Consider the following 13,963-nt stretch of genomic DNA (forward strand, 5'->3'; position numbering starts at 1 on the left):
TTCTGCTTCTGTGAAATTGCGCTTCCTTGATCTGCCTTGATCTACGTTCGCCATGTCATTGGCGGAGCGCTGCAGCAGCCGGTTTATGTATGTGCATGAGATCCACAAGACACTTTGCACTGACTATTTATGGCAGTAATTGGGCGTGCTGAGGGCGGGATGTGACTAAAATGCAGCAGAGAAACATTCTCGTTAGTCTCCGATTTATGAAGCAGAGATTGCGTGCAGCTGTGCGTACTCAATGTTTGATAGATCACAAACCTACTTGGCGTAAGTACAATTTTATTTGCTGAGCTTAAGTACGGTTTTAGTAAGGATTCTACGCAATGTTTGATAAAAGAGACCCCAGGTCTTTAGGGCCTTAACAATCACGATCATACACTGGTGATCTTCTCAGTTCTTACACCCCCAGCAGGTCCCTGAGGTCCAGTGTTCAAAGCCTACTGGTTGTGCAGCGCACCAGGCTAAAGACCAAAGGTGACCGATCATTTGCTGCTGTGACCCCCAGACTCTGGAACTCTCTCCCCTGAGCCTGAGATCAGTGGACTCAGTGATCTCCTTCAAAAAGCAGCTGAAAACTCATCTGGTTTTTGCGTGACCTTCATCATCACCCTCTCCTTATTCTGATCTTTCAACCTATTCCGCCTTTCTCAGGATCCACTGATTTCCCTCTATCCTGTCGTTTGAAACATATTTTTTACCATTTTTAAAAATCTTTTTATATTTAAAATTTTTAGTTTTTGTGAAGCGCCTCATGATTTTTACCTTGACAAGCACTATATAAAAGATTGTTTTCTTTCTTTCTTTCTTTCTTTCTTTCTTTCTTTCTTAGCAGTATTGTGTTATGCCAATCACAGCAGTTTATCGGTTTGGAGGGCCGGAGCAGAACAACAAATATTGCGGCGAATTGTCTGAAACAGCTTTGGCATCAACGAAGGGCTATTAAAGTCTCAGGCTTTTCTTTGAGTCAAGGGGTATGGTTATAGATATTTAAGTCTTATTTAGGAAAACATATGTATTTGCTTCTTCTTTTACAGTGTATGTAATGTACACTTGCCAGTACAATAGTAGTACAATTTCTTTAGGGGACTTTATTTAACTTGTGTCTAAAAGAGAAACAAAGAAGTAAAACCTCTCACAGCATCTTTTGACAGTTTAGTTGATAATTTTGCTCTAAAAGGTGAAAGTTTAAGATGGTTGGTGAAAATGTCAGTTTTGGCAGCAATTAAATGTATTTTAGAAATAATTTACTGACACTGAGCTTCTCTGCTCTCAGAGCTCTATTGAATACAATTTAACACTGATAAACATCAGCAATCAAATATAATGATTTTTATATCTGACATTTTTTTTAACTAGATAATCTGAATGATTAATGAACTCTCCAGCTGAGTGTTGTTTACTCATTAGGCTCTGATTGGTCAGGGCTGGTCTCTGGCAGCATATATAAACCCTTCCCATGCTCACTTTCCACACAGCTGACTTTCAGTATGGTGACTGTTCAGGCCTTCCTGGGGTATGTTACAGTGATGCTTGTCTTAATGAATCTGTTGAAAAATACTTGCTCATGATTTTATCATCCTTTCCTTCAGGTTTTCCCTCTGTGCTTTGCTGATTCTGCATACACATGGATTTCCATCTAAAGGTAATGATCTGTTTACTCTTGCCAAATAACTTTTGGGTAACTCTGGTTATTACTAACTTGGTTTTACATTTAGGCTCCAAATCCCATGGCCAGAGCAGTAGTTACCAAGGAGATGACTTTGGTCCTCAACAGGGATCAGCCGCTGGTCGCTATGCACCCTTGTACAGTACTTCTACTCAAGAGGGATTCCCTCCTGGTGCTTTTGTACCTTTTCAAGCAGCATACCCAGCTGGAACTCTTCCAGCAGGATATGAAGCTGGAGGTCCTGGGTCCAGTCTACCAGGTATGAAGTATAGTTTGCCAAATGCTGTTGAACAAATGGTATAATTGATCTATTGTCTCCAGAAACCAAGTGGACCGTTGCTCCTAATATCTTCTCTGAGGAAGGCTTGGCCAACACAAAGACTCCTGCTGACTCCAGCATGCTGCTCCCACAAAACCCTGCACCATCAGGACCAGTCCTCCAGTCTGGGGAGACTTCAAATGTTATGAAGGAAGCTGAACTTGGGAACTACCAGCATGAAACAGAAAAATTTGGCTACCCAGCTGCCAGCATGGGGCCTGGACAAAGACTTCCTGGTTACCCTATGCCTTATGGTGGAGTCTTCTGGGGTAGCCCTTATCTCTACCCAGCCTCTCCATACTTTGACTACAGGCTCCTGTATGGCTTGTACCCTACTGGCACCTACACCACCTTCAGCAAGAACCATGAGAAGGGCAATGACTACTACCAGAGCATCCACTACCTGAAGGAGCATGTTCCTGAGACTTCATCCACTCCTGATTATGGGCAGCAAGAGAAAATCTTCCCAAAGCCACCAAAGAAAGCAAGAAGTTGAGTCAAGTATTCTCTGAAAACTCTGTGCCAACCTAGTACAAATATCTGTCCTTGAAATTAAACTATATTTTAAGTGAGCAAGTGTCTGAATTTTTAACAATACTTTAGACATGAGAAACTGAGGGGAAGAGCATGTTAAGCAAAAAGGTGTTTATGTAGGAATGAATCATAAATTCTGACTTATGACATGGGGAGACTATAAAACCTAAAAATACTGTACGCTAGTTATGGACTACAAATTAAGTGAGATATTCAAAGGATGTACCAAGTGGAAACTCATTGCATTTTACTTAGTGCCATTTCAGATTTACCATAAAAGAAAATGATTGAATGTCAGCTCTTAAAACCCTTAGCTATGGATCCTGAATTACTGGAAAAGATGTCAATATATTCAATCTTGTTACACTAACATTAGTGATGCATTCCCCCCCCCCAGCTGTAATGAAAGCTCATTACTTTGATACACCAAATAACTCTAACCCTGCACTAAATGTCAGCTGTACAGCAAGGCCTTATATTAGTAAATCCCTTGCATGTTGTACTCTTAACCACTGTCCTACACTAAATTCATCCTCAAGTTTATTCCAGATCTGAGGTTTCCCTTCTGTCTAAAAAATTTTCTGCAACTGTGGCAGAACTGAAGTGCAAGTACAGGGTTGCTAGTTTGAACCACCTGGTGATTGAAGGGACTGGAATCTGTGTTTAGCCTAGTCTGTCTCTGTGCAGCAGTAGGTATCACCAGCATTTGTGTGAAAGTGCTTTGCGGAACTGCAGGACCCTACAGAAGGTATATCTAAAGGTCATTTTTTTAGCAGTATTTTCGTCAGGTTTCTGCTAGTATTCTTCCAGCTTTATCATATACTTGTTTAGTTCCTGTGGCTATTACCTTCCCTGTTGATCCTATCAGGTCTTGGTTTACTTTATTAGCCTTGTGTTTTTGCTAGTGACTACTGTCAAATTGCATTTTATCTCCTTATTTTTGTTTTTTAAATCTTTGTCTCGGACATTTTAAAATAAGACAAGGGAGTTCAGCGGATGACAATCGCACCCGGGTGAACATACATTGGTGGGCAGTACCTGTTGAATTCAAAACTGCATTTTGAACACTAAAAATATTGTTTGTCATCAATTGAATCTTTCTGGCGTCTGTCAAATGTAGAAACTTGTTCAGATCTCCGATTAGTGGGCTTTGTGATCAGAACAAGGGGAGAAATTGTCTGGAAGTAAAATGAGACAGCAGATTAAAGCTGCTGTAGGGAATTTACATTTTAAAAGTTTAAACTGGTTTAATTCTTCATGTATTCCCAGCTTGGGAGCTTTTAAATGCTTTGACAAAGATTTTCACGTTCCTCTGTGTCTGGGTTAAACGGCAAGGTCGTATCAAAAAACATACATGTTAGAACAGACCTTGTTCTCAAGTAAGACAATATTCTATCAGCCAAGAGGCTGAAGCAGAAATCAGAAAGGTTTGGGGAAATAACTGCTGAATGAAAATATAAAACAAAAAAAAAAGGTGAATGCTTTAAATTAAAAATGTAGTTTGCACACTCAAAATTCAGTGTGAAGCAGTTGGACAGTTGATTTGAGGTTCTCTGTCCTCTTTGGAATGTAAACATCGACATCGGCTCATGCTTTCAGGGCCAGTAGAGATAACAGTAGAGATAAATCGGCTCAGCCGACCTTGCTCACTTGAGAATCTGGAGAAATAAACGTATGCAGTTTCAGACTGAAACATTTACATGTTGGTAGAGCATATTAACCCTGTTAATATTTCCTCATTTATGTTTTGTTGTTCTAAAATGTCTTATTTAAATTATATTTATTTATTATAGGCCTTTTTAAAATGTGTGTTTTATTCTGAGAAATAAATTAATAATGATAATCTTCACATAAACATGTCCAGTGAAGTGAAGGACAATTGTTTGACTACCAGCTGCAGATGTTTCACTCCTCGTTTTTTTCTGAATGTATCACCAGCTGTTTGTTCTCAACTCATTACGCCCTGATTGGTCACAGCTTGACTCCGTCAACATAAACCCTCCCCTGAGCTGCTCTCTACTCTGAGCATTCAGTATGGAGGCTGTTCAGAGGTTGTTGGGGTAAGCATGGTTCTTGAGGAACCGTACTTGAAAGTGTTGTAAAACTAATTCCTGCGTTTTGTTTGTGGCTTTAGCATTCCCCTGTTTGCCTTGCTGATCTTGCATGTGCACAGCTTCCCAGTTAAAGGTAAATGTTCTGTACTTATCCTAGACAATATGCAGTCAATAGGAGTTCTAACACTTGCTCTTCTGCAAACAGGTCCTAAATCCCAGAGGAGCCGTGACCCAAAAGCTGGAGGTGGCCTTGCTCCTAGCCAGGGAGCAGCCGCTGGTCACTATGCACCCAGGTACAGCACCTACAGAGACCTCCCCAAGCCAGGGCAAATGTAGAGACCAGTTGCCAGCTCCTCCACTCCTGTCCAGCATGCTCCTGCACCAGGCATGAGCTTGGCTGTGCCTCAACCAGGATACCCCACAGATACTGAATTCTCTGCTAGCACTGGTTTTGGCCCTGCTCCAGCTGGATTCCCAAATGGTTTTCAGCCTTGGGGTGAATTCAAGGCCAGATTAACCATATGGGCAACTGGGCAATTGCTAGAGCCCACGAACTCTAAAGGGCCCAGGGCAGCAAGGGCATGAGTAAAATACTGCATCTGTAATCTCCCACTTTACATTAAACAAGGTTGACCGTACGTTCTCTTTTCCCCGCACATGTTCTTTTCACTCTCTGTCCGGGGTGTCCGGACTGGGGTTTTTGTAGATGAAAATGTCCGGTTTTTCATCCAGGAACAGGGATCAATTATGAGGAGCTGGATATACATCCAGGGGAGCTGGAAAAGTTTTCTACCTATATTACATCATTTATGGACTCTTCTGAGCAGAGCTGCAGAGCGCTGATCATTGTTGCGCAGCGCTCCAGGCTGCTGCTTCCAGCGCATGGTCCATTCTCAGAGTAGTGCTACCAAAAAACTATAATTAGCACACGATCGTTCATGTCCACACATGTTCTCTACTTTTTGTCTTATTTGTGCCTGAAGCGCTCTGCTACTGCGGATCTCATCACCTGTGCTGCGGTGACTCCACATCACTGATGCAGCATCGAAATGTGCTTCTTCGCCTTGCAGTCAGCAGATCCCTTTGATGTGCTCAAAACTAACTGATGTGAAAAAAGAATCCAGGCATCAGTTTTTCTGGAGACTTTAGAGCAGATGCAGGAAGATGAGAGACAAACAGGACAGGAAATAGTTAAATAAAATCAAGAAAACAAAACAAAGTGTTAAAGTAAAATGTAGGTAGATTTATCTCCACTACATGTTTTTCCTGTATAAAACAATAAGTTATACACATGTAATATTTATACATCTGATACAATTCAGATCACCTTCAAAACTCAGTCACACACCCAGGGCTGTTTCAAGACATTTTGGGGGTCAAGGCAAAATGAACCCCTACCCCCCATAACTGGGCTCCCCAGGAGCCTCTGTGTAATTCATACCCTGTCCAGGAGTATTAGTTATACAGTGTTTATAAAAGCTCCTCAGACATTACTGACATGTTCTAATATTATCAGATGAAAAACTAAATTATCAGACACGCTGTCTCATCTGCTGCTTTTCTAAACTTGCAAAAGGTAACAAAACCACTTGAAAGTTGCCATTTGTGGATTCTCTGAAAGTTTCTATGGAGTGTGTGACAACTTATTTTATCATTGATCCTATCGTCTAATCTCACAGCGGAAACAAGCATCCTTAATAATCTGTGCACAGGAAGCTTACCGATGGGATTCCCAAAGTGTGGTGCGCGAGCGGCCGCTAGGGGGTGCGCGAGGTGAAAAGTGTAATGGCTGTGGAGTTCAGAAGTCTGTCAAAAGTTACCATTAGCGTAGCCAGAAACCCATTTGTGGGTCGGCCTAAGAAAATGTAAGTGGGCCCAATAAACGTAATTGAAAACAAGTAGTGTGTGTGTGTGTGTGTGTGTGTGTGTGTCCGTGACGTCTTATATATATATAGCCATGCCCTGATGTGGGGCTGGGGGGTGCGTCAACATGGTCGGGACATAGAAGGGGGAGCGTGGCTAAATAAGTTTGGGAACCACTGGTGTAGTAAAACAAAAGGTATAAGTTATTGTTAATAAAACCTTGTTGCAGCACTAAAACAGAAAAATGAGATTTTGCAGTAAATATGCTAAATATTTACATATGGATTATTTTAAAGCCCTTTTATTGGCAGAATCTGATATTAATGTAGTTCTTAATAAAAATGGGTCCCAACGTGGTTTGTGTGGCATTGCCACAGTGAGACGTCATAGGCACAGATCCCTTGTCCTCTTTTTTGGAAATGGAAATATGATCACCCTACATTAAACTGTCCACCCGAGCTTTTGTGCTGCACAGAGACGCTTCACTGCCTATGACTTTGAATGGCAGTTGAGTCAGGCCCTGTCCACACGTAGCCGGGGATCTGCCAAAACGTAGATATTTTTCCACGTTTTGGCCTGTCATCCACACGAAAACGGAGTTTTTTCACACGAAAACGGATCTTTTTAAAAACTCCGGCCAAAGTGAAGATCTGTGTTTTCTCCGTTTTGGGTGTCTGCGTGTGGACAGACAAAACCGGAGTTTTAAGGTCCGCATCGTCACTTTCCGCGACAAAAAATGCTGACATCACGTGTGCGACCTGTGTTTACACTAGCCGGCATCATGGAAGCCTTCAGAGCTGCGCTCTGTCACTACCCGATCCATCAATTGTCCAAGCGCTTTCTGCTTGTTTGTTTTTGCAAGCGGAATTACTGCTCCTTGCGGAAGACCACAGACGAAGGACGAGGTTAAGAATGGGGGAAGTACTGCCGCCTACAGGTCTGGCATGTCCTTAACAACGTATTCATCCGGGTACGTGTGGATAGTTTGTTTTTAAAACGCGGTGGTGTGGATGCAAGTTTTTGGAGGGGCGGATATTCGTTTTCAAAAAACCCCGGCTACTGTGGACTAGGCCTCAGTCTCATGCAGACTGACCAATGAAGAGAGGGCCTCAAGATAAGACCCTCTCATTGGTCAGTCCACACGGGGTGGGTCAAAGGTTACTCTGAGCGGGTTACGTGATGTCAGGCATTCAAATATTGAGTATATTTACTGCATATTACAGTAAAATATTCTGTATGTGACCATATTATGGTGATCCTTGGGTCGTGATGATGGGGCTCTTGAATATTGTTGCCCAGGGTACAACAAAGTGTTAATCTGGCCCTGGGTGAATTCCCTGCTGGTTTCCTTGTCCCTCTTTCCGGAGGAGCTGATGCTGGCTCTACCCAGCCTGAAGGTTCTTAATCTAACCTACCAGGTAACAAATGCTCCTCAATTTCTCTTAAGAGGTCAAATAAAAAATAAAAAAGACTAATGTATAATTAACTTGGCTATCCAACTCTTCCAGGTTGGATAGTCCATTGTTTAATTTTAATTAACTGTTTACATTTTGAGTAAGACTTACTGTTCAAACTGGCTTAACTTGCCTAATGGAGTTAAGTGTTTCTGTTGAAACTTAAAGCCTCTGAAGGACAACCAACTGTGTTGTGATCAGTGTGGGAATTGGTATTGACTCATGAAACACTATGTAAAACTTGGCCTGAACTTCCTGCTTTATGCTATAGAGGGCAGCATTGTCTAAACTACACTAGCTCTTGATTTTTCTCTCATAATGTAAAATCCTGTAATGCTTAGATTGGGTAGGAATTAAAACACTAATAACTTGTACAAGGATTATGTAAAGACTAAAACTCCAATGAGAGTTGTAAATCTTAAAGTGAATAACAAGTTTAACTGTTTGTACCCACATTTGCCGACAATTAAAGGTAATGCTAGGTTGTTTACGGTCAATGTTTTTATTTAACTCGTGAAACTAAATTTTCGATGTCCTGAAAGATTTTCAGTATAAAACTAATTAGGGTTCAAGATATCGACTCGTATCTCAGTCTCTCTCTGACACTTCATAATCAAAATTCCTGAAGTAAAAGGGAAATTAAACAGCTTCTTTAACTTGTGTCGATGTTTAATACATTCAGGGTTAAAACTGACAGCTGGGCGGATCTGGTAACGGTTAAGTTCAGGACCGGTTGGGTCCATTTTAAGGGACGGGGGGGGGTATTAAATTAATGCACGCTTGCTCTCATCTCTTAAAGGACATATGAGCTGTAGTATTCGTGATTTGAAATCAAATATTGAATATTAAAGTGTTTTAGCCACAATGGCTGGCTGTTTTAGTGTGATTTAGAGATTACAGTGTGTTAAATTTACGTCATCAACCCCCGCGGGTAGACTAGTGTGAACCTGTAGCGGCGCCAACAAACTAAGTGGCACGTTTATTTAAAACGATTGTTCTTTTATTAAATTCAAGAAATGATTATTCGTAGTTAATTTATAAAAGAAATTCTCAGGCTAGCGTTCCGTCTCACCGTGGTTTCTGGACCCCTACTGGTTTCTCAGGGCTTTGGGACCTGGAGGAGACATCATTTTGGGATTTTTGAGGAGGTAAAGTGTCTGTTCCTCCCTGTGGGATTCTGCGGGTCCTCCCTTTATGGGCTCTCTGGTTTACATCGAACAATATGTGGATTATTTGGACGCTATCGACACCGTAGAGAGCACCACAACACGTAAGTGTTGCTGGTGATGTCGACACTGCAGCTATAATTAACAGGTCTGCTGCAGTGAGCTACATCTCTTCTGTTAGAGTCGTGTCTGATACGTCCCACCTCATAGGCCTATCCTGCTTTTAGTCCAAGCTAGTCGCTGCAAGCTAAATGCACGTATTTTTTTCCTTCTTACAGGGGCGGAAATTTAATCTCATTTTGTGGGGGACAATAAGCGGTAACATTCAGAGATTAATTTCTGGGGGGTGTAAATTAATTACCATCTTGCTGCTTTGCAACGTGTAAGGTGGGTCTTGAGCATGTTAAATAATGAAATGGAATACTACGCTAAAGGTAAAGTACCTCGACATCTCTTCAGATTAAAGAGAGCATCATCTAAACACAAAATGTCAATCAAATGTGACAGTCACATGATGGAAAGCTATTACAATTCCAAAAATGCTTTATCAGTGTAATGATGATGTGAAATGTATCTGGACAATCTAGAACAGCCCTGCAGGGACCAAGTAACATAAAAGGAAAGCTATTGATTTATTTCCTGGAGTCTGTCACTAAGTGACCAAGGGCCTCATTGATAAAGCTTGCAAACAGGGTCTGGAAACTGAGTGACTTTCCATGTAAACTTTGTGATTTATAAAGAGAAACTTGATGGGAAAACGTGCACAACTTAAAGCAAACTTTGGATCTGGCATGGGCACAAGTACATTATGGAGATGGGGAAACCTGCAGCGCAGCTGATTAAATGCTCAAATATTTTAGAACACATAATCAGACTTGTAGACACACACTCTTCTCCCCACCTCTGAACTGAGAATAAAACATATATGTAATTAAAATATTTTGGTTTAAACTAAAAATTAAAACTCTGCACTGCAGTGAACTGGTGCAGTGTTTCCTCAAACTGGCTTGTTAAAGTGGGAATTAGCTGATAGATGGGCTTACAGTATATTTGTTAAGATGAACAATATTTCTTGCCTATAGCCCTTTTGAACCTGAAAGCGAGCACCTTCTTGTAGAAACCAAATACCATATTGTAAAATATAAATACATTTCTTTAATCAATACACAGTATTTACTCTGTGAGGATGTCAATGCACTGGCAGTAAATGTCTCTTTCAATGTTTGAAGTGAACTCATGAACACTGAATGTTTGGCTGGCAGTCATCTGACCCTCTCTGAGGTCATTACATTGATTTCCCAGTGTTCAATATCTCAACCTCTATAGTTCATGTCCATCGAGCTGAGATCAAAGTTAGTCAGTTTACTCTGGGTCAGTACACACTCATTGACCACTTTATTAGGTACACCTTTTTATTACCAGTTGGAGCACCTTTTAGCTTCAGAACTGCCTTGGTTTCTTGTAACGGATTCAACAAGGTGTTAGGAAAAAAACGAAGAGGTTCTGGTTCATTTTAACACAATCTAATCACACAGTTACATCAGTGATCACCCATTCCACCACATCCTAAAGCTTATGAACCTGACTAAGATCAGGTAACTGCCGAGGCTGTTGGGGTGCAGTGAATTCATCGTCATATCAAGAAACCAGTTAGGGATGATCTGAGCTTTGTGACATGGTGCATTATTGTGCTGGAAGTAGATGTCAGAAGATGGGTTCACTGTGGTCATAAAGGGATGGGCATGGTCAGCATTCTCATGTAGGCTGTGGAGTTCAAAGGGGACAAATTATGACTTTTTATTAATTTATAATAGGCGTATGCCAGGGCTATTTAATTCCGGGCCTCGAGAGCCAGTATCCAGCACGTTTTTGTTTTAACCCTGCTTCAACACACGTTATTTCATTCAACAGGTGATTAACAGTCTTCTGCAGCGCCTGATGAGCTGCTGCACAGGTAATTCAACCACATCAAGTGTGTTGAACCAGAGAAACCACTAAAGCGTGCTGGATACCGACCCTCAAGGCCCAGAATTGAATAGCCCAGGTCTATGCCATGAGGTTTTTTTTTTTTTTGCACAAAATCAGTCTAAAAGAAGGTGATTTTACAGCTTTTGACTTGAAATTTGTTGTACATTCCATAAAGAGCAGTTTCGGGACTTTAACACTATAAATTAAACAAGCTGTTGCTGACCAGGCCCACCCTTCCCTTGATAGGCTGATTTAAGCTGAGGAGCATGAATACCGGGAGGGGCTCAGTAGAGTCACTGTTCCTCTACCATCAACAGGTGAGTGGTAATACTACTGTATGCCTCTGCCCCTTATTATGATGTCACAGTAAGGCAAACGCCTCATGTAAGCAAATGATTCTAGGAACCAGGCACTGATAGAAAATGGATGGATGGTTTTTATTCATGTTTAGAGGCAGTAGAGACCCACATGGCAAGTCCATGGAGTGCTTTGTCATCACATTTGTCCTACACAAAGAAACTTTTAGAAAACAGAAGTAGTGGGTTTTATGATGAATGATAGTCTCGTGTTTTGCTTCTATTTATAAAAATGTCAACATCTGGATCTTGAAGGCGACAAAAGTTGCTGATGTTTTTTATTTTTTCTGTGAGAGTGTAAATGACTTCTGCTAATGCAAACATAGACTTGCACTTGCTTTTAGTCAGAATAGAGAACTTGATTTCAATTACAATTTTCTAGAAGCTTACACTTTTGTTATAAAATTATAATAAACATACATAAACACAGTCCATTTGAAGCCCAATGAACCACCTGAGCTCAGCACCAAAAAGCCTAGACCACAATTGAACCAGCATAACATTAATGATTAGAACCACCCTTTACACTTACTATGGTTAGAGGGAGCCTAAGTCACACCCATCTGCTTCTAGACTATGGGTCTCCAGAAATGGGCAGCGGTGGCACAGGAGTTAAGTGCTCGCCCTGTAATCGGAAGGTTGCAGGTATGAGCCCCGCTCAGTCTGTTGCTGTGTCTTTGGGCAAGACACTTAACCCACCTTTCCTGCTGGTGGTGGTCAGAGGGACCGGTGGCGCCAATGTACTGCAGACTCGCCTCTGTCAGTGTGCCTCAGGGAAGCTGTGGCTACAGTGTAGCTCATCACAACCAGTGTGAAAAACATACAACAGTATCATGCTCAAGTAGAATATTTTTTTCCTGTAGCACCACAAATGTGTTAAACAACGGCTAATACTATAAGTCAGGGTGAACTGCAGAACAAATAAAATCTGAAATTCAACTTGCTTCCCTGACAGCTCTACATCACTCTTTGCAGATTTTCTATAAAAAAATTGCTATGTAAGTCTTTGATGATTCAGTTCTGAGCTTAGACATGTATAATTATCACAAGAAGTAACCTATCTCTGTGATGGTGAACAGGTGGCTGTTAAGCACAGTAGTCAGTTTTCTCAGCCATGAAAAGTTTACTCTGTGCATTCTCCTCCAAGCCAGTGAATCTTTCTCTTTACTAAATGGTAGGAGTCATCAGGTAGTTCAGCTTTAAGAGCATCCTCCAACTGCATAGTGAACAGAGGAAGAGAGGTAACCCAATTGGTTAGCGTCACTCGTACCATGCCACTTTGGTTGGTGAGCTCTGCAGGTTAGTGGAGAGAGGGCATGATTACCATTTGAGCAACTCAAAACCATCACAAGAGAGACCGAGAGATCCTGGGCCAGTCAGGATCACTGCAAAGAACTATAGCTTTGGTGATCACATGATCACTTTGTCTGAAATTGATAATTCGATCAGAAATGATAAATCACTTAGTAGGAGTGTAACTGTATGCTAAAATCATATTCGGTTTGGTTCAGTGTCATTTAAGAGCTCTGTTCGATTAATTTTCGGTATATTATGTTAATTTATTTAATATCTAAAGCGACTCCTATAGTGAGCAGAACCAGGTGTCTTTACAGGCTGCTGATCTAGCATGATGTCTTTAATTATGTCATAGGTTATTTGTGCAGTGTCACGCTCAAACAGACAAGTGTTGTGTTTAACTGTTGATGCTCCGTGTTTTTTTTCTGCAGCGAGCCTTAACAACTCGCCTCACACACCCTTCAGAATTTCTTCTTTAAAACTCCTCCATGCCCTATTTTTTTGTTGTAGGATGAGAACTTTACATCAGTTGTCCCAGGAGGAAGTTCAGCAGATGTGTTTGTTTACATTTTTGCTGCTGCGTGCCTAAACAGTGTGAGAGAAGGGAAGCAGGAGCAAAGCGATGCGTCGTTCAGTGTCTCTACAGGCTCCACAGCAGCAGCGACAGCCAGCTGGTTTCATCCGCTCTGAACGGCGTTGATCAGAATTTGCAGATCACATGTTTTAAACGGAGATCGGGTTCAGCCATCAATTAGAGTTGTCACAGTAACCGGTGTAGCGGTAAACCCCGGTAAAAAAGTTGACAATAATAATAACCGTCTTGTTTTAAAAAAAAATATCTCTATGGATTACTGTGGCTGCGGTGTAGGTACGGTGACCCTTACCAGCCACCGTATCGTCTGCTGAAGTTGCCGGCGGCACATGCGCACTTTGTTGTTTACAACCAAAACTTTCTTGAAGCTAAAGCTGAAATAATGGCCAAAGGAGGAGACAGCAGCGCTCATGACATTTATTATCCCTCAAAGAAGACAAAGTCGGAAGTATGGGCATCTTTTGGATATTTGAAGATGCCCATACAGAGGGAAAGCTGATAGAAGACGGCTATCCTGTTTGCAGCACTTGCAGAAAAAGTGTCTGTGAAAGTCAGCAATGCTTCAAATCTCATGACACATCTGCGTGACCATCACCCACAACTCTACAGTCAACGCAAGGCAAGTTAACGTTAGAGTTTTAGATAAAATGCGTGATCTGAGGATTTGGGTTGAGGGAGAATGCAACGAGTCG

General features: G+C 41.5%; 2 protein-coding genes across 2 annotated transcripts in view; both read left to right on the forward strand.

Moving 5' to 3' along the window:
* Positions 1 to 1,468: 1,468 nt before the first annotated feature.
* On the forward strand, positions 1,469 to 2,560 carry LOC139071135 (uncharacterized). Its single transcript, XM_070553855.1, has 4 exons — positions 1,469 to 1,516; positions 1,593 to 1,645; positions 1,719 to 1,928; positions 1,991 to 2,560. The coding sequence occupies exons 1-4, from the start codon at positions 1,491 to 1,493 to the stop codon at positions 2,482 to 2,484; spliced, it is 783 nt and encodes a 260-aa protein (XP_070409956.1). The 5' UTR covers positions 1,469 to 1,490; the 3' UTR covers positions 2,485 to 2,560.
* A 1,958-nt stretch (positions 2,561 to 4,518) lies between these two features.
* The window catches only part of slc43a3b (solute carrier family 43 member 3b), a 36,516-nt gene continuing 27,071 nt past the window's right edge, over positions 4,519 to 13,963 (forward strand). The window contains exons 1-3 of the mRNA XM_070551426.1: positions 4,519 to 4,582; positions 4,657 to 4,709; positions 4,782 to 4,869. The gene's annotated coding sequence lies outside the window, so the exon portion shown is untranslated. The remainder of the gene's footprint in view (positions 4,583 to 4,656; positions 4,710 to 4,781; positions 4,870 to 13,963) is intronic.

This window comes from Nothobranchius furzeri, chromosome 1 (assembly GCF_043380555.1).
Source record: "Nothobranchius furzeri strain GRZ-AD chromosome 1, NfurGRZ-RIMD1, whole genome shotgun sequence".
Lineage (NCBI taxonomy): Eukaryota > Metazoa > Chordata > Actinopteri > Cyprinodontiformes > Nothobranchiidae > Nothobranchius > Nothobranchius furzeri.